We start from the raw sequence: 23,732 nt of genomic DNA, 5'->3' as shown, positions 1-23,732 counted from the left end.
CACAACGACACAAGCCTCTTACATACATCCCCACGAACGTCAGATGACGGGACACAATGGGAGGCTGGCCGAGGCAGGAGGACTGCAGCCTTGGCTGCAGCATCCGCAGCCTCATTCCCAGGCACTCCTACATGTCCGGGAACCCACAGAAAGCTGACAGGAGAACCATTAGCAGCGAAAGAATGGAGGGACTGCTGTATCCGTTGAATCAAGGGATGGACCGGATAGGGAGCTCCAAGGCTCTGAAGAGCACTGAGTGAGTCAGAGCAGAGTACATACGATGAATGGCGGTGGCGGCGGGCATACTGAACGGCCTGATGGAGAGCAAAAAGCTCGGCTGTAAAGCTGGAACATTGGTCGAGGAGCCGGTATTTAAAGGTGGCGGCCCCGACGACAAAGGCACAGCCGACACCATCGTCAGTTTTGGAGCCATCGGTGTAAATAAAGGTGTGACCGGCAAGTCGAGCACGAAGTTCGACAAACCGTGAGCAATACACTGCAGCCGGAGTACCCTCCTTCGGGAGTGAGCTGAGGTCGAGGTAAATATGAACCGGAGCCTGGAGCCAAGGTGGTGTCGGGCTCTCACCCTCTCTGAAGGTGGTAGGGAGAGCAAAATCCAATTGTCGAAGCAGGCGACGGAAGCGGACTCTGGGGGGCAGCAGGGCAGACACATACAACCTGTACTGACGGTCGAGAGAATCGGCGAAGAAGGACTGGTAAGCGGGGTGGTCGGGCATAGACAACAGCCGGCAGGCATACCGACACAGCAGTACGTCGTGCCGGTAGGTCAATGGTAACTCGGCAGCTTCAGCATAAAGACTCTCGACAAGACTAGTGTAGAAGGCTCCGGTCGCAAGACGTATCTCCCGATGGTGGATGGAGTTGAGCCGGCCTAAGAGGGATGGCCGAGCGGACGAGTAGACGAAGCTCCCATAATCCAGCTTCGATCGGACTATGGACCAATACAAGCAAAGCAGGACAGTGCGATCCGCTCCCCAAGATGAACCGCTAAGAACTCTGAGGACATTAAAGGAACGTGTACAACGGGCCGCCAAATAAGAGACATGTGGAGACCAACACAGTTTCCTGTCCAACGTGAGCCCTAGAAACTTAGCTGTTTCCACGAATGGGAGAACAAAGGGACCGAGATGTAAGGATGGCGGAACAAACGCTTTATATCGCCAAAAGTTGATACAAACCGTCTTCTCTTCAGAGAACCGGAAGCCATTTGCCATGCTCCATGAGTAGAGGCTGTCTAGACAACGCTGAAGGCAGCGCTCCAGGAGGCATGTTCTCTGGGCACTGCAGTAGATCGCGAAGTCATCGACAAAGAGAGAGCCTGAGACATTAGGTGGAATGCAATCCATAATTGGATTGATCGCGATGGCAAAAAGGGCTACGCTCAAGACGGAGCCCTGAGGCACTCCGTTCTCCTGGAGGAAGACGTCGGACAATACGGAACCCACACGTACCCTAAACTTTCGATCCGTTAAAAAGGAATCAATAAAAAGGGGCAGGTGACCGCGTAGGCCCCACCTGTGCATAGTGCGGAGGATACCTCCTCTCCAACTGGTATCATAAGCCTTCTCCAAGTCAAAGAACACGGCTACCATTTGGCGCCTTCGCAAAAAGTTGTTCATGATGAATGTCGACAATGTCACAAGGTGGTCAACAGCGGAGCGGCGGCGACGAAAGCCGCATTGGACATTAGTAAGTAGCCGTCGAGATTCAAGAATCCAGACTAACCGAGCATTAACCATGCGCTCCATCACCTTACAGACACAGCTTGTAAGAGAAATGGGGCGGTAACTAGAAGGAAGGTGTCTATCCTTCTCAGGTTTGGGTATAGGAACAACGACGGCATCACGCCAACGCATGGGGACCTGACCTTCGGTCCAGACACAATTGTAGGTACGAAGAAGGAAGCTTTTGCCCGCCGGAGAAAGGTGTGCCAGCAGCTGAACGTGAATGGCATCTGGCCCCGGAGCAGAGGACCGGGACAGTGCAAGCGCACGTTCGAGTTCCCGCATAGTAAAGGGGGCATTGTAAGTTTCCAGATTCAGCGAGTGGAAGGAAGGTCGCCGAGCCTCTTCTGCCTCTTTCCTGGGAAGGAAGGCAGGGTGGTAATGGGCGGAGCTTGAAACCTCCGCGAAAAAGCGGCCAAAGGCGTTGGAGACAGCCACAGGATCAACAAGGACCTCATTACCTGAGGTCAGGCCAGGTACCGAGAAGTGGGCCTTAATGCCCGACAGCCGGCGCAGGCCACCCCAAACAACGGAAGAGGGAGTAAAACTGTTAAAGGAGCTGGTGAAAGAGGCCCAACAAGCTTTTTTGCTGTCTTTGATGACTCTACGGCATTGCGCTCGGAGTCGTTTGTATTCAATACAATTCGCCAACGTAGGATGGCGGCGAAAGGTGGGTAAAGCACGTCGTCGAGCACGGATAGCGTCCCTACAAGCCTCGTTCCACCAGGGGACGGAAACGCGACGTGAAGAAGAGGTAGTATGAGGAATGGAACGTTCGGCAGCATTGATGATAACAGCCGTGAGGTATTCGACCTGACTGTCACAACTGAGAAAATCGCGGTCCGAAAAGGTCGCCAGGGAGGAGTTAAGTCCCCAGTCAGCTTTCGGTATGTTCCAGCGCGAAGGATGTGGGGATGGGGTGTTGTGCAGGAGACGAACGACACAGGGGAAGTGGTCGCTCGAATAGGTGTCAGAAAGGACATACCACTCGAACCGACGGGCAAGAGTGGTAGAACAGATCGAGAGGTCCAAGTGGGAGTAGGTATGAGTAGAGTCCGAAAGGAAAGTCGGGGCGCCGGTATTGAGGCAGACAAGATTGAGATGGTTGAAGACATCCGCCAAGAGTGAGCCTCTTTGACAGGATGCAGGAGAACCCCAAAGGGGATGATGGGCATTGAAGTCGCCAAACAATAAAAACGGCGGGGGAAGCTGAACGATCAGGTGCATCATGTCAGCCCGACTAACAGCAGATGACGGTGGAGTGTAGATGGTACAAACTGAAAAAGTAAAAGCAGAAAGAGTAATGCGGACAGCTATTGCTTGGAGTGGGGTGGTCAATGGGATGGGATGGTAATAGACATCGTCCCAAACGAGCAACATGACCCCACCATGAGCTGGGACACCGTCCACAGGGGTGAGGTCATACCGCTCCGAGGTATAGTGGGTAAAGGCAATACGGTCAGTCGGGCGCAACTTGGTTTCCTGGAGACCAAGGACGAGCGGACAGTGCAGGCGGAGGAGCAGTTGTAATTCCTCCCGATTAGATCGAATACCTCTTATGTTCCAATGAAACAACGCCATCGCTAGTCAAAAAGTTGGGGGAACGAGACAGGGGAAGAGCTGGTCACCTCGACGGCCGCAGAGGGCCAGGTTGCGAGGGAACAATGCTACAACCGACGGGAGGCGGATCCGGTTCCATCGACTCGTCGCCAGCTGCGGCCGCTGTCCCGGGTTGTGTAGGAGGGGCAGCATCATTTGCCGACGAGAGGCCAGCTGAGCGCCTGGCAGCAGAGCGTCCCGGCGAAACTGAGGACGGCCGGGAGCAGCGACTCACGGATGGAGCGTCAGACGAAACGCGCCGGGGTGGAGAGGGGGATAGAGACTTCTTCTTTGAGGCCTTCTTGGAAGGCCGAGGAGGCACAGGGACGGTGGGCTGGACCCGAAGAAGGTCCTCACGCGCGGGGTCCGTTTTGGAACGCCGGACCTCGGAAGCTGGGGTCCGGAACGTTTCCCTGATGGACGCCTGAGAAGAGGATCGCTTCTCAGGTGGCGGGGGGAGAGGACGAGGAAGGGTGGCCCCTGGGGCAGAGGGGGCGGTGGCCACGGGGGAGGAGGATTTGGAAGGGAGGGATTTGGGAGGCGGAGGCAGAGCCCCTTGATGGGCGGAGGAGGCGGAGGGGGGACAGGATAGGGGTGAGGATACCACAGAAGGAGTGGACACAACTGAGGAAAACGAAGTGGTCAACGGCACGGGATGGAGGCGGTCATACTTCTTCCTGGCCTCAGAATAAGAGCGCCGATCCAAAGTTTTGAATTCTTGTATCTTCTTCTCCTTCTGATATGCGGGGCAGTCTGAGGATCTAGGCGAGTGGAGGCCAGGGCAATTAATGCACCGAGGTGGTGGGGTGCATGTATGTTCCTCACGAAGAGGACGTCCGCAATCGCCACAAAGGGGCTCAGCCTCACACCGTGACGACATGTGCCCAAAGCGCTAACACCGAAAACAGCGCATAGGAGGCGGGACGTAAGGTCGCACGTCGCACCGGTAGCACATCACCTTTACCTTCTCCGGGAGAACGTCCCCCTCGAAGGCGAGGATAAAGGCCCCGGTGTCGATGCGACGGTCTTTGGGGCCGCGCTGGACTCGCCGGACGAAATGCACGCCTCGGCGCTCCAGGTTGGCCCTGAGCTCCTCATCAGATTGGAGCAGGAGGTCACGATGAAAAATAACCCCCTGCGTCCTATTTAGTGCCAGATGCGGGACAATGGACACTGGGATGTCCCCTAGGCGGTCGCACGCCTGGAGCGCTGCCGACTGTGTGGCGGAGGTGGTCTTGATAAGAACGGACCCTGAACGCATCTTGCTGAGAGCCTCAATTTCCCCGAAGATGTCCTCAATGTGCTGAACAAAGAACATGGGCTTGGAGGTGGCGAACGTCCCCCCATCGGTTCGAGAACAGACCAAATAGTGGGGGAAGTACTTCGCCCCAAGCCGGCGGGCCTGTCCCTCCTCCCAGGGAGTGGCCAAGGGGGAAAGGGCAGGAGAACCAGAACTAGAAACGGTACCTTTTCTTTTGAAAGACTCGGCCGCAGAGCGACCTGATACGTGTTGACGTTTCATCTGCGAAACGTCCGCCCCGATACCACCCACTCCGACCAGGGGCTCTCCCCACGGGCGCCACCCAGCCTCAGCAAGGGCCACCTGGCAGGATGACCGTTGCCGGGAGTCCTGATGCCCCAAGGAGACAGGCATCTACTCCTTGGCCGACGTGGGGAGGGTGCAGCTCAGGTATCGGCAGTACGATCCCTGTGTTGTCAGGGGGCTACAACCTAGAGGGTACATGACGACCCCACCACAACGGGCTGGCTACCGTGCTGGATTTCTGGTGCCATGGAAAGTCTACATCTACATCTACATTGATACTCCGCAAGCCACCCAACGGTGTGTGGCGGAGGGCACTTTACGTGCCACTGTCATTACCTCCATCATGATCGCTGGTGCAGATGGGGACGCACTATGGGCGGAACTTGTACAACCCATCAGGCATTTAGGCCCGATTTGAGGAATAGCGGGCATGGGTACAACGCCGGTACAATGCTGAGTGCCAAGGTCTAAGTGCACTTAGGACCAGTGGTACACCACGTAAGGTGTCCTTCCCCAAAAGGCTCGTACTTCTGTAGAATTTTGAAAAATGGAGGTCAAACCCCAAGGGGGACCATCACATGGAAGGTCGAAACGGTTGAAACTCCTTTTAGTCGCCTCTTATGACAGGCAGGAATACCTCGGGCCTATTCTTACCCCGGACCCGCAGGGGGGTCGATGGACATGATGCACCATGTAAAGCGCCATTCCCCAGTTGGTTCGCTCTCTGGGAAAATTTTAAAAAATGAAGGTCAAAACATAGAGGGGACCATCACATGAAGGTTGAAACATAAGACTCCTTTTAGTCGCCTCTTATGACAGGCAGGAATACCTCAGGCCTATTCTAACCCCCGGACCCGCATGGGGAAAGGGAGTTCTTGTCACTTGGTGGCCAGGATGTATGGGAGGGATTTTTTGGTGTGGAAGGGATGGCAGCTGTCAAAATACAGGTACTGTTGGTGGCTGGTGGGGTTAATGTGGACAGTGGTGGGGATGGAGCCGTTAGAGAGGTGGCATGTTGGGTTAATGAGAATTAGGTGATGCGGAGAGAACAAAATATGTTGAGGCTGCAAATCGTCAATTAACGTGAACCAGATAGGGAGGGTAGATAGGTTCCCTAGCCCATAGAAATGGTGCATAGAAGGGTTTCGTGCAGGTGCCCATTTCTGTGCTATGGAATTTTTTTATCTTTTTGTCAGGATGTAGTTGGTAAGGTGTACGAGGAATGTGGGGTGTGGATTCTGAAAGACATAGGGAGAGTTAATGTTCGATAGCAGCAAGGCCATGAATGTGACGTATGCTGTTGTATAGTAAAATGGGCATCAACAGTGACGAGTAGAGGTTCAGGAGGCAAAGGGGTGAGAATGGTGCAGCCACAATGGGGTGTCCAGGACTATCAGGTTCACAGATTTTGGGGAGAAGCCAGGTGTATGGTGTGCCGTTGGGGTGAGGAGAGAGATGGACTTAGGGGAGAGATTCTGTGACAAGCCCCAAGGATTCCAGTAAAGACTGGAAGTTATGTTGAAGTTTTAGGCTGGGATCACTATGACAGAGTTTGAAGGTGGAGGAGTCAGGAAGGTGGTGGAAACCATCTGACAGGTAGCCACTGCAATCCATCACAGCAGTGGTGGAGCCTTTGCCTACAGGGAGGATGACTAGATGATTAACGATGAGGGCCAGTGTGCTGGCCAGCCTGGATGTGGTTTTTAGGCACTTTTACACCTCACACTAAGTGACTACCGGGCTGGTCCCCACGTCCTGTCTCATTTACAAGACTCGCAGACATTTGAATATGTTCACACTATTTCATGGCTTACACTAGACGCAGACAGCTGGGGTACACTAATTCCGTCCCGGCAGGTATGAGATGGCGACAGGAAGGGCATCCGGTCACCCTCTGATACCAAAATTGCCAAATCCATAGTGCCACAGCTCACCCCACGTTGAAGTGGGACAAAGGCCCGAGACTTCTTTTAGTCATGTATTGCCATAAATTTTGTTTCTCCCTAATTCTCTTCAGTACCTCTATATTAGTTATCCCACATCACTATCTAATCCTCAACATTCTTCTGTAGCACCATATTTCAAGAGATTCTATTCTCCTGCTGTCTGAAACGTTTATCCTCCACATTTCACTCCAATACATGGCTACACTACAGACAAATATGTTCAGAAAAAGACTCCCTTACACTTCAATGTATTCTAGATGTTAACAAATCTCTCTTCTTAAGGAAGACCTTTCAAATTAGTTCCAGTTTTCTTATATCCTCCCTACTTCGGCTACCATGAATTATTTTGCTACCCATATAGCAAAACCGTTCTACTACTTCTGATGTGTATTTTTCTAAACTAATTATTTGAGGATCACTCAATTAGATTAGACTACCCTTGTTTTACTTTTATGGCTGGTCATCTTATAACATCTTTTCAAGACACTACCCACTCCTTTCAATTCATGTTCAAAGTTCTTGGCTAACTGACAGAATTACAATGATGTCAGCAAACATCAAAGTTTTTATTTCTTCTCTGTAAACTTCAGTCCCCTTTCCAAATTACTCCTTGGTTTCTCTTACTGCTTGCTCCATGTACACATTGACTACCAGTAAGGATAAGCTAGAACCTTGCCTTACTCACTTTTCAGCTACTGCTTCCTTTTTATGTCTTAATTCCAATAGCTGTAGTTAACCTTTTGCTCCCAGTATTTTATCCCTACATACCACCATAATTTTAAAGACAGTATTCCATTCATCATTGTGAAAATCTCTCTCTCAATCTCTAAATGTTATTTTAGTATCCCTGGCAGTGGACATCACAATGAAAGCATATGAGCTGGCATGGTTAACCCGGCAGGATAGCATGGAAACCTGCCATGGATGGTGCACACAACATGTAGCATGGGAAGACCAGCTAGTGGAAGTGTTTACCTGCAGGTGGCAGCAGGCCGGGCAGGCCAGTGTTTACTATGAGTTCGACCACCGCAGACCTCACCTTGCATATTGTGCTACGTGTTGTGCTGAGTGCTTGGCCTTAACCATCCTCACCAGCCACATTTTGAGTTCTACATGTGTTCACCTCTACGTGGGTTCGGAGTCACACAGTGAGTTTATTACTTTAGGAGGTTCTATTCCCTGGTCAACATCGAGCGCCTGTCAGCTTGTGAAGTATCTGTGCTGACTGTGTAGTGAAGCGGCATTGTCATGCCTGTGCAGACACAAAGCGACAACGAAGGACGTTCTCATGCATCTGACACCCCTACATTTTCTTTTCCCTTTATCTAGTGTTCACTTGGGCCATCATGTGCCCAGGATTTCTGAAATGCTGGCAGGAACAGTTACACTTTCAGAAGAAGCAGCAACAGCTGTAGCTGTAACTGCCGTAGCAGCAGCCACTGATAACCCAAAATGCGGACTTGTTTTACACCCCTGCCAGTGGGGGTATGGTGGGTTGAGGAGGAGGGGGGGGGGGAGGGGGTGGCAGGCACCCGATGTTCCATTTTCTGCACTGCCCTTGAAACCCGCAACACAGTTTGCCAGTTTCAGTGAGTTGAAAGAAAGGTGAGAGAATTGCCTGCACTAGTTCTTGCTACACTGCCAGGTAATGTGTACTGTTGATCATGTTGACAAGGGTGCCCTACATTGTCTAGCAGTGCAGGTTTCCACAAAGTTGTCCAAAATTTGAAGCCCTCCATTGAGCCCGAGACACTTCCCTTTGATAAGTCTGTCAGGTGCTTATGCAGTATTTTGGCCATCAAACACATGTGGTGGGAGCACTACTAGAGTTTAACCAACATTACAGGCACCCTTGGTAGCCGCATGTGGCCCGGATCACCGATTTTCAGGGCCTCTCATGCAAGTGTCATTTTGAGTGTCCAAAATGTGCTACCTCTTATTCAGACTCACTAATTCAGGATGTGATTGTCGGGTTAGTTCCTGCCCCAGCTGAGACTAGGGTGATGGCCATGTCCAACCCTTCTTTAACAAACACCCAAATTGCGGAATCACATGAGCTTACAATAGCAGCACATCCTTTCTTACAATTGGCAGGGGGTGCAATTGGATGTGTACAATACCCAACGCCCAGTGCCCCACACAATAACCCAAGTGGCCTCACTTCCCAACAAGTTGCCAAGCATTGCTGACCATCCTCACTGATGCTGAGTTCGGTGGGTTTGCGCTATCCGCAGTGTCACAATTTCCACCAGCTGCGCTTTTCGGGTCCTTGGTTCCATTCTCCTTCTGCTCATTGGGTGAGGCAACAGTCTTGCCCCAGTTGTCATTTGTTACTTGTTTGCCACACTGGAGGCCATGTCTGGGGTATGCAGGCAGCTAGGTCATTTATCAACTGTCTGCGACAGTCAATGTGCCGTGAATCAGTCTTTGGATGCTCTGCTGTTTTCACTCAACTCTGGGACTATCTCTAATGCCCTGTATGTGTTGTCCCAGCATATTTTGATGAGGTTGACACTGGATGAGGAGTCAGTCAAATTTTATGTAGACAAAGGAGCAATAGCTAGCCTAATTAACTTATACTGCGGACCGTCGATGGTCGAACCCGGGACTCCAGAGGGCCGAGCTGAAGCCGGGACCCACCACGCCGTATTTCATCAGGAGGCCGAGGAAGTTCAATAGCGTCAAGGGGCACTGCAGAGTGATACAGCAGTATTCAGAAGTATTCCCTTATTCCGCTAGTTTACAGAAGCGTAATGTCGGCGAGCCGCCCGCGTGCTGTTCCGCGAGTCCGGCTGTCTCAGTACTCCTGGACTGCCGACACTGCTACTGCGGTCATCAAGGCCGCCCAACAATGGAAGTCGGGCGCGCTCGCCCGGTCGCTGCCCACCGAGGTGGCATGTCTGGCGTCGCGTAGCTGCCCGCTATTTCAGAGACTGCTACTGCTAAGGCCACCCGACAATGGAAGTCGGGCGCGCTCGCCCGGTCACTGCCCACCGAGGTGTCATGTCTGGCGTAGCTGCCCGCTATTTCGGAGACTGCAACAGTCCCTGGTCCTCACAGGCACCCTCCACCCCGTTTGACCTGCTCTGTCCAACCATGGGACGAAGGTGGTTGTACTGGTCACCTGTGGCCCTCGGTCACTGCTGCTCCCAGGACAGGACCGGACTCAAACCCACGCCCTCCTGGACGTCGTGCCTAAACTTGCCGCTAGTGGTGCTTGCCAGATGGCAACACCCACCGCTGTCCCTAACACTGTTTCAGCGCTGCCACACCTCCCGTAGCGTACGCCTTGCCCAGACCCTGGTACGCCAGGTGGGAAGTGAACGTGGCCCGTCCTGGACCCGCTGCAGACCGCTGTCACTGCCCTCCTTCAGGCAAGTACCTGGCTGCCGTTCCATCCCGCTCCCGTGTTGTGTCCCCGGAGGCAGAATACAGTCTGAACAAGTACACAGAAACAAAGTACAGGTTTACACAGAATATTTACAACATCGCTGCCAGACTGGCCCCTATGAGTGTAGACCGGCACAGGTCCAATCCAACTCTCGACTGACCTGGCACACACCCCCAACGGTAAAAGTGCCTGACTATTTATACTGCTTTTCCCCTCGCTTCTGACGTAGTGTCAGAGAGAGAGACAAACTATGGCAGGGGTAAATTCCCATACATCCGTCACTTACACGTCGCCACTCCCAGCTCTGGCCTACTGCCTTCCCTCATACATCACAATAACTTAAAGCAATACTGCAGTTCCCTGCCTCACTGTTGTTTCACTCCAAACAAATCATACATGCAATACGCCGCTGCAGCTCTGTGCCATGTTTACCCTGTCTGGCCTCCTGGCTGCCGACTATTACCACACACTGCCAGTGGCCCCAGACTTCATCGCCCAACCTCGCCTTTACTGAATTTTAACAAAATTCCCCTTTCCTGTGACTAAGACTAATACTAGCACAGCACTTAGATACGTACAGGCTCTTGGGATGCCTCGAGTTGCAGTGGTCGCTCCATCATGTTTTGTCTTATACTAAACAGAACATTCCTATCTGGGTGCAATTCTCTCTGTGCATTATAAGATGCATCATGTTTACTGATATTGCTGTTTTTGCTCTTGAAATCCTCCCTTGTGCTAGGTATATTTTATTTGGCAAGTTTTATATATTTGGCAAACCAGTGTGAGCTGTATTATTGTAATTAGAGCATGTTCTCAGTATGTTGATGAAGTTGATGCGCAGTTATATTTCTGGAAGACCTGATAATCTGAAGATTACATCTAGTTACTGTCAAAACTGGTCATGAAATAAACTATTCCACATCAGGCAACCCTGGCTTCTAATGTTACAACATTATATCGCATCAACAATATGTGTACATTATATCCAAATTTTATTGTCCCTGCCCATTCCCTTCACTATCTGCAGCGACGTAAAGGCCGAGTTGCAGCATTGGCAGGCTCAGGAAGTTATTTTTCCTATTTCATCACGTCAGTGGGCCAACCCTTTGGTGGTGTTTCAGAAGTCCAACAATTTTAAACAGATGGTCAACATGCAATCTGTCCCAGATTCATACTCCATTCTGTGGCAAACAGAGTTGTTGGTGAAGTTATCAGGAGGGTGGGAGGATCGGGGGTAGCCAGTATTTTCCTAGACAGTATTTTTTCCACATCAACTTGTGCATTATTTACCTGCAGTTGCCACTGGTCACCAATTCTCTGACTTTCATGGTCCTCAACACCACCTTTGGACTTTACCAGTTTGATCACTTTCTGTTGGAATCTCATATGTGCTAGGAGTCTACCAACAGTATTTGGAGCAGTTGATTCAGGACATTTCCTGTTGCATCCATTATCTTGACGGCACCTGTATCATAGGCCCTACTCAGGAAGAGCATTTATGAAACGTTCAGCCAGTTTTTCAATGCTTCCTGGAAATGGCCTCTGTTCCAAGCTGGGGAAGTACAGTTTTCTCTCCCCTAAGGTGTGTTTTGTTTGGGTCATGTGCTTAGTAAAGATGGTCTTGTCCCCGCGGACAACTACATTAAGGCCATTGTCAACCCTCCGGCAACCAAGAAACTGAAGGAGTTACAGTCTCTTTTAGGAAAGATTTCATATTATGCTCATTTCATTCCCCATGCCATTCGTATCTGCTAGTCTCTTAACTGACTTCAGCAGAAGTATGTTAACTTTGTCTGGTCTGCGGATTGCCAATGGGTTTTCCAGACTCTCAACAGCGTGTGTTCTGCTTCCTGACTAGCTTCCTTTATGCCAGGTATGTCTTTAACCTTGGTCTGTGACAAATCCCAGTACAGAATTTGTGTAATCCTGTCCCATCGGAACCCAGACGGCACTGAACAGCTAACTGCTTACACATCGAAGATGCTTTCTGTTACACAGCGTAATTATTCGTAGGTGGAAAAGGAGGTTCTTGCTGTTATTTTCGGGGTTAAAAAGTTCCATGTTTTCCTGTCTGGGGTGAGGTTCCTCCTCATCACTGTCCACAAGCCACTGGTTTCCTTATCTGGCCCTTGTCCCAAGGTGCTGAATAGGACTTGTATGGCAAAACTTTTGAGTAAGACTGCTGCAGAGACATGTAGTTAACACACGTTTTCACATACAGGAAAAATACGAACTCTTGTTGGAGTTGGTAGTATACATGAAATAACACATTCACACATAGCACAATATTCCATCACACCATCTGGAAAATTGTTGGCTAAAGTTTTCCTGTACTCATAAGAAACTAACAGGTATAGTAGAGATCAATCGCTAACAGACGCGTAAAAAAATGTTTATGTCACTTGCTCCAAATCCGGAAAACCAACAATTTCAATTCACAAAACATATCTTTGAGAATATTTTAAAACCATACATTGCCATTACAAGTTTTGTCTGATACAGCATTCCTATGATGGACGAACTAATACTGACACTTATGCGGCAGGTTTATATATGTCGAGGGTTAACTGGCTTGCATGGTAGAAGTAATGCTGCCAAACTGCACACCTGTGTACCAGCCATGTGATGTCTATTTTTACCACCAAGTTAAAAACTTTTCTTCGAGGTTTAAAAATTGTAATCTGCTTCTGGAAACCAACAGCAATTGCACAACTGCATAGAGGCAATAATGATTCACAATGTAATTCGAGATCAGCTTTCAGCAACAATTTTTCAGGTATTGTTAATATATAGATGCTATGCACCAAAATTAACTACTGAAAAATAATTTTTTTTTTGAATGAAAAGCTAGTCTTTTTTCACTGACTCTTCAGAAGGAATGATGTAGTTATGTGATGCCTGCAGTCATTAAATGTTCTTGGTGCCAGGACTAAATTTGCTTCAAATGTTTATACGATAATTACTATCCACCTAGTTCTTCGAAGGAAACTGAGGACATTAAACAGAGTGAGGAAAGAGCCACTGTAAGATGACCGTGATTAAATTTTTAATTACTAATCCAAATTATCTGAAAAATTGATTTGTCTACTGTGTTATTTTTCCTTATTGATTTATTTACCACATTAACTGTGCTACTTGTACCAATTTCGTAACAGGGACAAGTGGGCCTGTAGTATGCATTTGGGAATCAAACAAGTTCTCTGTTCCGCATCAAGATGTCTTGGTCACTATGCCACCAGCATTTACCTCACGCACACATAAGTGGCAGTCACAAAAGTTTCTTTCCTCGATTTCAGGAATAAATGCATTTACAGCCCACGTATATGATGATGAAAAATTAGGGGTAGCTTTCTCAAAAACGTGCGTGTGTGTGTGTGTGTGTGTGTGTGTGTGTGTGTGTGTGTGTGGAGGAGGAGGGGGGGGGGGGAAGAGGGGGGGGGGGGGGTTGCAAATGAGCTTTACACACGCGACCTGCCAAATGGGTTGCCTGTGTCTGAAGCAGCACTGCTTCATGCCATTTCTCCATTTCTCAGAAAGACAAACTGATCTTCCTCAATAGAAGCTCCTATTATTCTTCCGTAAGTAATTCATGTCAGTATTTTGCAACTGTAACTTATTAAACTGACAGCTCTGTAATATTAACAAGTGTTAGCATCTGCTGCTTTTCGAATAGTAATTATCACATTCTTCAGCAGTCTGTGGGTATTTTACTTGATTCATATCTTGCATATCAGGTGGAATAGATTTGTTGTGGTTTGATCTCACCAGGATCTCAATAATTCTGATAGAATGTCGTCTACCCCAGGTGCGCTGTTTTGACTTAGATCTTTCAGTGTTTTGTCACAACCTTCTCACTGTATCATGTCTTCTATCTTAATTTACACTCATGCTCATAAATTACGGATAATTGCAGAATATGGAACCACACAATGTGGCACTACACAAAACTGGCATTAATAGCATAGCCACACATACGCAGGCCGCACAACGGGTTGGCGTACTCTGTATCAGGTGGTCGAGCGGCTGCTGGGGTATGGCTCCCATTCTTGCACCAGTGCCTGTTGGAGCTCCTGAAGTGTCCTAGGAGCTTGAAGACGTGCAGCGACACGTCGACCTAGAGCATCGCAGATGTGCTCGATGGGGTTTAGATCTCGAGAACAGGCAGGCCACTCCATTCTCCTGATATCTTCTGTTTCAAGGTACTAAAGTGCGCGTCATTTACGTTCTGCGCATCTGACGTCACAAAACACAGTCAGCCAATGAACAGAGAACGACGTTACCAGATCTCGACTGCAGAGCAGAGCACGGGCGAGTGTCTTGAGTTTTAGAAACGTTCAGTCATACATAAAGTAATAGAACAAAAGCAATGTCTTGATAGCAGACTTTCTTTTATAGAAAGTTTGGAAAAAGCATTCTTTATACCAATTGCTTCATATTGTATTAATTAATTAAACCAAACAAGCAATAAGACTCCTAATTCAGGCAATAACAAGGAAAGATGATTGTATAAATCTCACGAACCGCTTTTTTGCAATGAAGAACAGCGGTAATTGTTTATTTCCTATTTTACTTCGACAAAGTGTGAGCAATTCGTAGTCGTACCAACAGTGTTTGTCAGTATTTTGCGTGACGTGTTAGACTCCTCATTGACCTACGTTATAGGACGAGTTGTGGTAGCGTAACGGTTAAGGCATTGAATTAGTATGCGAAAGGTGAAGAGTTCAAACTTTGTGCGGTTTTCAATATTTTCTTTATTTAAAAACAGTATCGAAGTGTCTTATCTTACCTCACGAATTTTATTCGTTTGAATGCAATTTTTTTTAAATTTCTAGTGCTTTGTCTCTTCATTAACCCTTTCGCTGCTGCAGACAAGTGCTCCCCGCATTCTGCGCTGTGCGCGACTGTCATCACTGCACTGCTCGCCTGTGCAGACACATGGTGTTCCCACTGCTTTGACACACGTATCATTCGATTTCACAAAATCTATTTGGCCCAAAAATTAGATTTTTACACATCTTCTTGACTGATACCTTCCCCCCATAAATGACTTAATTTTGTTTCGATGTTCGACCCAGTTATTGTGCAGCATTAAATGTAGTAAACCATTGCATGAAATTTTGAAGAGTTTGCAGAGGTAAAAGTCCATAGCGTATACTTTCCATATGGTCGATTTTAGTTGCCACAATGTTGAGAATGAAATGTGGATAAGATACCTAAATTTCATTTAAAAATTTACTGTATAACAATATCTCATTTAATTTAAGTACCACATAGGTGTCGTATGTAGTATTGAGAAATATTCCGTCTTTCGCGACTGTAATAAAAGTTTTATTTACACCGGGCGTGTTTGGCTTTATTTTAAAGCACTTCAATCAATCAAATTTTATATGAAATTTAGGTTGGCGTTGGGTTGTTTGGGGAAGGAGACCAGACAGCGAGGTCATCGATCTCATCGGATTAGGGAAGGAAGTCGGCCGTGCCCTTTCAAAGGAACCATCCTGGCATTTGCCTGGAGCAATTTAGGGAAATCACGGAAAACCTAAATCAGGATGGCCGGACGCGGGATTGAACCGTCGCCCTCCCGAATGCGAGTCCAATGTGCTAGCCACTGCGCCACCTCACTCGGTATGAAATTTAGGTATCTTGTCCACATTCCATTCTCAACATTGTGGCAACTAAAATCGACCATATGGAAAGTATACTCTATGGACTTTTACCTCTGCAAACTCTTCAAAATTTCGTGCAATGGTTTACTATATTTAATGCTGCATAATAACTGCATTGAACATCGAAACAAAATTAAGTCATTTATGGGGGAAGGTATCAGTCAAGAAAATGTGTAAAAATCTAATTTTTGGGCCAAATAGTTCTTGTGGAATCCAATGATAAGTGTGTCGAAGCAGTCGGAACACCATGTGTCAGCACAGGTGAGCAGTGCAGTGACAAAATCGCGCACAGCGCGGAATGCGGGCAGCACGTCTCTGTAGCAGCGAAAGGGTTAATGCGGCCGTGGTGGCTTTACTTCATGAACTGCGTGCTCCCCCCTAAATGTTAAGTTTGCGAACTATACTATACTATACTATGGTGCTGCTTCTCTTGGCGCGTGCGTCGTGTGCAACTGGCAACGCAGCAATCTCCCGCGTCTGGGCGGGAATGCGCGAGCTGCCAAGATAAAAGAATTGAACTATAGTTCACGATGGCAGCTCGGTGGGACCATGCATTATCATCCATCAGGAGGAAAGTGGGACACACTGCACCCCTGAAAAGGCGGACATACTGATGCAAAATGACGTCCCGATACACCTGTCCTGTTACAGTTCCTCTGTCAAAGACATGCAGGAGTGTACGTGCACCAATCATAATCCCACCCCATACCATCAAACTACGACCTCCATACAGGTCCCTTTCAAGTAAATTAAGGGGCTGGTATCTGGTTTCTGGTTCACTCCAGATGAAAACCCGGAGAGAATCACTGTTCAGACTACACCTGGACTCGTCCGTGAACATAACCTGGAACCACTGTTCCAATGACCGTATACTGTGTCCTTGACACCAGGCCTTATGGGCTCTCCTGTGACCAGGGGTCAGTGGAATGCTGGAATGCACCTTGCAGGTCTCCGGGAAATAAACCATGTCTGTTCAATCGTCTGTAGACTGTGTGTCTGGAGACAACTGTTCCAGTGGCTGCAGTAAGGTCCCGAGCAAGGCTACTAGCAGTACTCCGTGGCCGTCTGCAGACACTGATGGTGAGATATCAGTCTCCTTGTGGCGTTTTACACTGTGGACGTCCCGTACTGTGGCACCTGGACACGTTTCCTGTCTGCTGGAATCGTTGCCATAATCTTGAGATCACACTTTCTGGCACACGGATGGCCCGTGCTATAACCTGTTGTGTTTGACCAGCCTCCAGTCGCCCTGGTATTCTACCCCTCATAACGTCATCAATGTGTGTTCTTTGAGCCATTTTCAACACACAGTCACCATTAGCACATCTGAAAACATCTGCACACTTACTCGCTGCACCGTATTCTGACATGCACCAACACACCTCTGCGTATATGGACTGCTGCCAGCGTCACCGTGCGATGACCGCAGGTCAAATGCACCACATGGTCATACCCCAAGGTGACTTAACGCACAAACTGCCCACCAGAGCGTTGTTTCACCATGTATCAGCATTATCTTTAATTTATGAGCATGAGTGTACTACCTCTTTTTTTTATTCAATATTGTGCTCCACGTTCATTTCCCTAGTATAGCTCTTCTATACATTCCTTCCAACTTCCATCTTTCCCTCCTCTGATTAATACTGGCTTGTCGTTTGAGTTCTTGACACTGTTCTCCCAAGGTTTTAATATTTTCCTAAATGCAAAATCTATTTTCCCCGTAGTCATGCATGCTTCTAAAGCTTTGCATTTATTCTCTACCCATTTCTGCTTTGCTATTTTGTGCTTTTTCTCAATATCATTTTTAGACTTCTGTATTCCCTTTCACCCATTTCATTTGCTGCATTTGTATATTTTCTAGTTTATTCAGTTAAATTCAATATCTCCTGCATTATTATTCAGGAATTTTTACTAGTTGTCTTTCTGCCTATTTGATTCTCTTCAGTCTTCAGTATTTCATCTCTCAAAACTATCCTTTCTATTTCTATTGCACTTCTTTACCATTTCAGTGACTCAATTTCTACTGCTCCCTTTGGAATTCTCAACAAACTCTGGTTCTTTAGATTTATCCATGACTCATATTCACTTTCAACCTGCAGTTATTAACAAATAAATAATGGGCCAAAACCCATACATGCCCCTGGAAATGTTTTGCAGTATAAAATCTGGTTTTGGAATCTGTCTTTCCATTACATACTCTATCTGAAACCTTCTGGTGTCCCCAGGTCTCTTCGAAGTGTGCAACTTTCTTTCAAAATACTTAAATCAAGTGTTAGCAATGATGAAATTGTGCTGTGCGCCAAATTGTAACTGCTTCCCCTTTCAAGCTGCCCTAGTCCACGTTCTCATACTATTTTCCCTTCTCGTTATTTACCTACCATCAATTTCAGGTGCCCTTAAGAATTAAATTTTTGTTTCCCTTAACTATCTGAGTAATTTCTCTTACCTCATCATACATTCTCCAATCTCTTAATCATCTGTAGAGAGAGTTGGCATATAAACTTTTAAAATTACGATGGGTGTTCTTACCTTCTATGATGCAATAACCATGTTTTTCATAATAGTTTACCCACATTCCTATTTCCTTGTTCATTATTAGACCTATTCCAGCATTTAAACTATTTAATTTTGTATTTGTAACCCAGTACTCACCCTACCAGAGGTCCTGTTCTTCCTGTCAATGCACTTCGTTAATTCTCACTTCTCGCTACATCCAACTCCAATTTCAATTCCCTTTTTAAGTACCTACCCAATTATGGCTTCTAACATTCAAACCTGTGACCTGTAGAATGCTAATTTTGTTTTTCCTGATAACGCTATCCTCCTGATTAGTCACCGCCCAGAGATCCAAAGGGTGGGCTATTTCAACATTGGAATATTTTACTCAAGGGGATGACACCACCATTAAATCATACAACAGAGCCGTATGCCCTAAGGAAAGGTTGATTTTAGCTGTTTGCAGTACCATGATAGCAAGACCATGTTGGCTAATGTAACAAGGCCAGGTCAATCTATACTGCAGATTGTTGGCCCTGCTAGTACTGGAAAAGCTACTGCCACTCTTCAGGAACCACACGTTAGTCTGGCCTCTCCGCAAATAACTTACGTTGTGCTTGCACCTATAGTATTGTTAAGGCATGCAAAACACCTCACCTTGGCAAGCTCAATTGTTCCAGGGGAGGCGAGGGAGGGGGGGGGGAGGGGGGGGGGAGGGGGAGGGAGGGGGGAAGGGAGGGGGGAGGGAGGGAGATACATCACAGATTTTGTTTTGACATTTCATTTTTCTATTCCTGCCTCATTTATTAGCAATTAGTTTGAACACTGACTATGACCAGAATTTCTTGGGGATCTGAGATAGGTCCTGTGATGTTATTTTGCTAGTGTCATTCTTTAAGACTTCACATAATGTCTGCAGTTATGAACTTCCAGAAAAAAAGCGATGTCCCCTCTAGTCCATTTTGTAACTCTAGTGCACAAGCACAACCAAAAATGGACGTATTTACGCACTTTGAGGGAGAACTAAATTCATATGTGTAGCTGTTTTGAGAAGTGCATGAAAATTAGCACATTATATACACGATGTTTTAACTATTCACAGAAAATAAAGGCTGCAAGATACCAAGTTTGCTAGAAAGCAATTACACTTTCCAGCAGGTTTTAGACAGCCACACGGGGCAAAAAGAAAGCAGGTGATATTGCTTTTTACAAAAAGAGTCATCCAGAAAGTAACACCAGTCTAATGAATGCACATTTGAAGATTTATTTAGTATGTATAATACCCTGTTCCACATACCCTGAAAACTGAGTGCATTAACAGAAACTTCTAGTGTCCAAGTCTGATGATACGTATGTGATGTCCAGGCATGTACTTCGGTACCCACAGAGTTGTATCAAGATCAACTAACACCAATGCCTTAACACATTTGTATACAATTATGACAATTGTTAATCTGGATATTAAATTGTCTGTAAAGTTATTTATTGTGCAGAGAGAAGCTGGAAGTGCTGCTCCCTACAAATCTTTCTCATGTGCGTGACTTTGCAAGGGTAGTAGGGAATATTTATGTCACAGTAAACGAGAGTGGGGAAGATGGGCGTAAGAACTACAAATATGATATGAGCAGTGCTTCTTGCCAACAGCTAGTCAAAATAACTTGCTTTTGTTAGATTCCTGGTCTGCTTATAAAAATCTTACTCCTTTAGAGCAAACTATTCCCCCTGAGAAGTGCACAACATTGCAATTCATACCACCTGGAACCACTGGACAAATTCAGCCTCTGGACGTTTATTTTTCCCATACCTATAAAACATACTATCACACTATCTGCAGCTACACTCTTACGGATGGATACCTAACAGAACGTCCTGTACGGTTCATAACTCTCAAGTAGATCAGCCTTGATCTTAATGGTGTGAACCTTTTTGATCACTGTGGCATGACATTTTTCATTTGGTTTTCATGGTTGTTAAATGTAACATAGTTACATTACCATCAAAAATGTCCTTCAAAGTGAGGTTAAAATAATTGACTGGAATCATTATGTGATAGAAGATCACACTCAGCTGATTAACTCTCTCAGTAAAGTATGTTCATTAGGTCATTGAATTGACAGCTTCACAGAGTCTGACTCGTAGAATATAAGAAGGAAGACTAACAACTAACTGAATAAATCAAATTTATTCTGCTGGTTATCCAACTGCTGGTAGACCAAGAAATTTAGCAGACATTCTTCAAATAGTTCTTTCATATTAAACAGTGTTAATTCAGAAGACCTGCAGTGTTCAGTCACTTCATGAAGCTGTCTACGACAATCCTTCAGTTACAGTAATGTGCACTCTAGATACACTCGTATATTTGAGAGAAAAGTTTAGACCAAATATTCTTTTAAAAAACAGAAATCTTCAGTAGAAGGTTAGGCACATTTTCCAAAGGAGAAATGCAAGATATAAAAGGCACTGCAAATAATCCAGAAACATTTTTATTTGATGAAATAGACCCACCCACCTGCAGCAAGTTTATTCTGTCTGTGACAATCTTCTTGACTTCATCTTCTGAACATTTTTGTATTTTAATGTAAAGGTGAGTCATCTGCCTCAAGTCATTTATCTCGATAATTTTAAGCAAAGTTTCTCTTTTCTCATACATAATGTTCTCTTCAATACGCAGAACATACCTGGAAGAACAGTGTTATGATTTAATCTCTCTGTTCTAGTCATTTAGAGCTCCAAAAACAGCACATATTAACAGTAACACCTGAAGAAAACATAAAATGACAACAACATGCACTTTCTAAAACTAGGTAAATTGAGTGATCCTTGAATTTTGAGCACTTTGTGAATCCTTGGCGGAACCCGCGACTGGTACCTAGTATTACCATCCCATTATAGACTCTGCACACAGTAAACAGTCATCAATCAACATGTAGTGAGACTCAGCATGATGAGGAACTGTCTTACTTAAAGAAAACCGCTATTGAAATTTTACATCAGTGCAGGAAAAATTACTGTCTACGAACAGCAGCAGTGGGCAATTAAACATCAACAGTTAAGACAAGAACTTGAGTCAGTAACTTGTATTTGCTAAAAGACAGCAAGGTGGAACAGATGATTAACCATTACATCAGTGGAGTACCCAGTAATACATCCTTCATGACCATATATGCATTTACACAGTTCACGAAAGTGTTACTTGAAGTTAATGAGGCGGATGACTGTGTTCTGGGCATATTCTAAGACTCTTCAAAGGCTGTTGACCATAAAATAGTATTAAACAAACTAGAAGCACTTGGCGTACAAGGAATAGCAAACAAGTAGTTCCAGTTTTACCTGGGAAACAAGATGCAAAAAAGGTAGACAGAGGTCACATATCTGTTGATGATAAATTTTTAGTACAGCAATTGCCAGACAATAAACATACACACACACACAGGTGTTCTTTAAGGTAGTGTATTGGGTCCAGTTCTGTTAACATATTCAATGACTTTCCTGACAATACAAGACGTGGAGAAAAGCTCTCTTTGCTGAACGTAGCAATATGATGATAGTCACTGATTAAACACCAGAGCTTCAGTTACAAAAACCAAATGAAACCCTCACAGATGCTTTCGACTGAGCTGTATATAATAAATTAAAATTTAACACAAGGAAGAAAAACAGCATGCACTTCAACATAATGAGGGAACACAACACTGACACAATGAGCATAGACAATAAATCTATATATTGTAACAAATACAAAATTTTTAGGTATGAATTTGATTGTTCGTTAACATAGTTATACATAACATTGGAACAAGTGCCCTTTTGGACATTTCAAATTTTTTAATAAATTTCCCTAAGATATGAAAAAGTTACTAAAATAATGGGTGTCCATAAAATGTCTTTACTACTTAAGACTTCAGTAACTTTAAAGCTATACTAGATATTAACAAATGGTTTTCAGCACTGATAAGATAACTCAATTTTTTTTTTTTTTTACCTTCCACGTAACCCAGTTTTGACACAAAATTGAACTTGAAAACCAGATAAAATGTGGACACCACAAGAGATAGATCAGTGTGGGGCCTGCTCATACAGACAACATCCGTTGCCCAAATGCAATGAAACTTTCGAACACGGTATGGAAGGCAACCACTGTCTTGACCAACTATTTGGGCTTGGCATATGTCATTTATGAAAAAATGATAGTGTTCTCCATAAAAAGGGGGCAAGTCGCCCATCTGTTTCAGACACCATTGTGGACAAGGTGCTGCAGGCATTTGCAAGGAGTCCAACAAAACCTGTGCATATGACCGCCAGACGGTTGGAAATGAGATGCTCAACAGTGTACAATGTCTTCCCTAAGAGGTTATGGCACACACTGATGTGTATGAATGAGGAAACAAAACTTTATGAGTTATCTTATCAAATGTTAAACATTTTTAATATCTAGTATAGTTTTAAAGATCTTGAAGTCTGAAATTGTAAAGATAATTTATGGACATACTGTACGTCCATTTAAAAAGGCAGCTAAAATGTTCTTCATAAATACTGCGTACTACACAAATCAGTGTGGTAGTTAATAACGAAAGGGAAGAACAACAACACTATGTCACATGACCACAATGTAATGCTTTTACATGAAAACAAAGTGCTAAGAGCTACAATGCACGACACTAATGTCTTGTCATTCTCTTGAGCTTAACATCTCACTCGTCATGGGGAACACTGACTCAGTTTTTCAGGCAGACAGATGGGAGGACACAAGGACATGCACAGGGACACTGTTGCTTGTCTGCAGACCTGAAGCCAGTTTTCCGAACAGACACGAGGGAGTCCAAGAAGCATAGCAACATGACTGTAGTCCACGAGTCTTCAGCAGCTGTCATTGGGTGCAGCGATGAAACACAAAACGCTTTCACATTATAAATTACACAGACCAACGACGGAAAAACTTTTTTGCTGATTCTTATGTTTTTTAGGGTGGGAAATCCAAATATGATACTTAAAAAACTGCATCACCCACCATTTCTTCACATTTTACAGTTACATTTATTAAATTAAGCAATTTTATAAAGAATTTAACAGCTTTTATATACTTAAAATTTAAAAAGGATGTGTAACTAATGTAGATGGCGTTGGTAGCACTGCTGAAAAACAGTTGCTGGCAAACAAAGGTCAATTCTATTTTTGTTTTAATAGATGGTGTTTTGTTTACTGTCAACATAACCTCACTTTCCCGTTTCCAGTACCTGTGCTCAGTACAAGGTCTAATCGTGGTTGTAAAATCTCTGCTGACAGTTTTTGTTATATTTGTGGTGAATTCGTGATTAAAAAACACCAAAGAAACATTACAGACTT

General features: G+C 45.6%; 1 protein-coding gene across 3 annotated transcripts in view; it reads right to left on the bottom strand.

Moving 5' to 3' along the window:
• Positions 1-23,732, bottom strand: part of LOC124555635 (spindle assembly abnormal protein 6 homolog) — a 275,888-nt gene that overhangs the window by 202,780 nt on the left and 49,376 nt on the right. For 2 of the 3 annotated variants that reach the window (XM_047129612.1, XM_047129614.1), the window contains one exon: positions 20,899-21,067. The exons of the other annotated variant lie outside the window; for it this stretch is intronic. In XM_047129612.1, coding sequence (XP_046985568.1) covers positions 20,899-21,067 — 169 coding nt within the window. The remainder of the gene's footprint in view (positions 1-20,898; positions 21,068-23,732) is intronic. 3 annotated transcript variants of the gene reach the window in all.

Source organism: Schistocerca americana, chromosome X (genome assembly GCF_021461395.2).
Source record: "Schistocerca americana isolate TAMUIC-IGC-003095 chromosome X, iqSchAmer2.1, whole genome shotgun sequence".
Taxonomy (NCBI): Eukaryota; Metazoa; Arthropoda; class Insecta; order Orthoptera; family Acrididae; genus Schistocerca; species Schistocerca americana.
The sequence above is the reverse complement of the archived record's forward strand: the minus strand, read 5'-3'. Positions and strand labels throughout refer to the sequence as shown.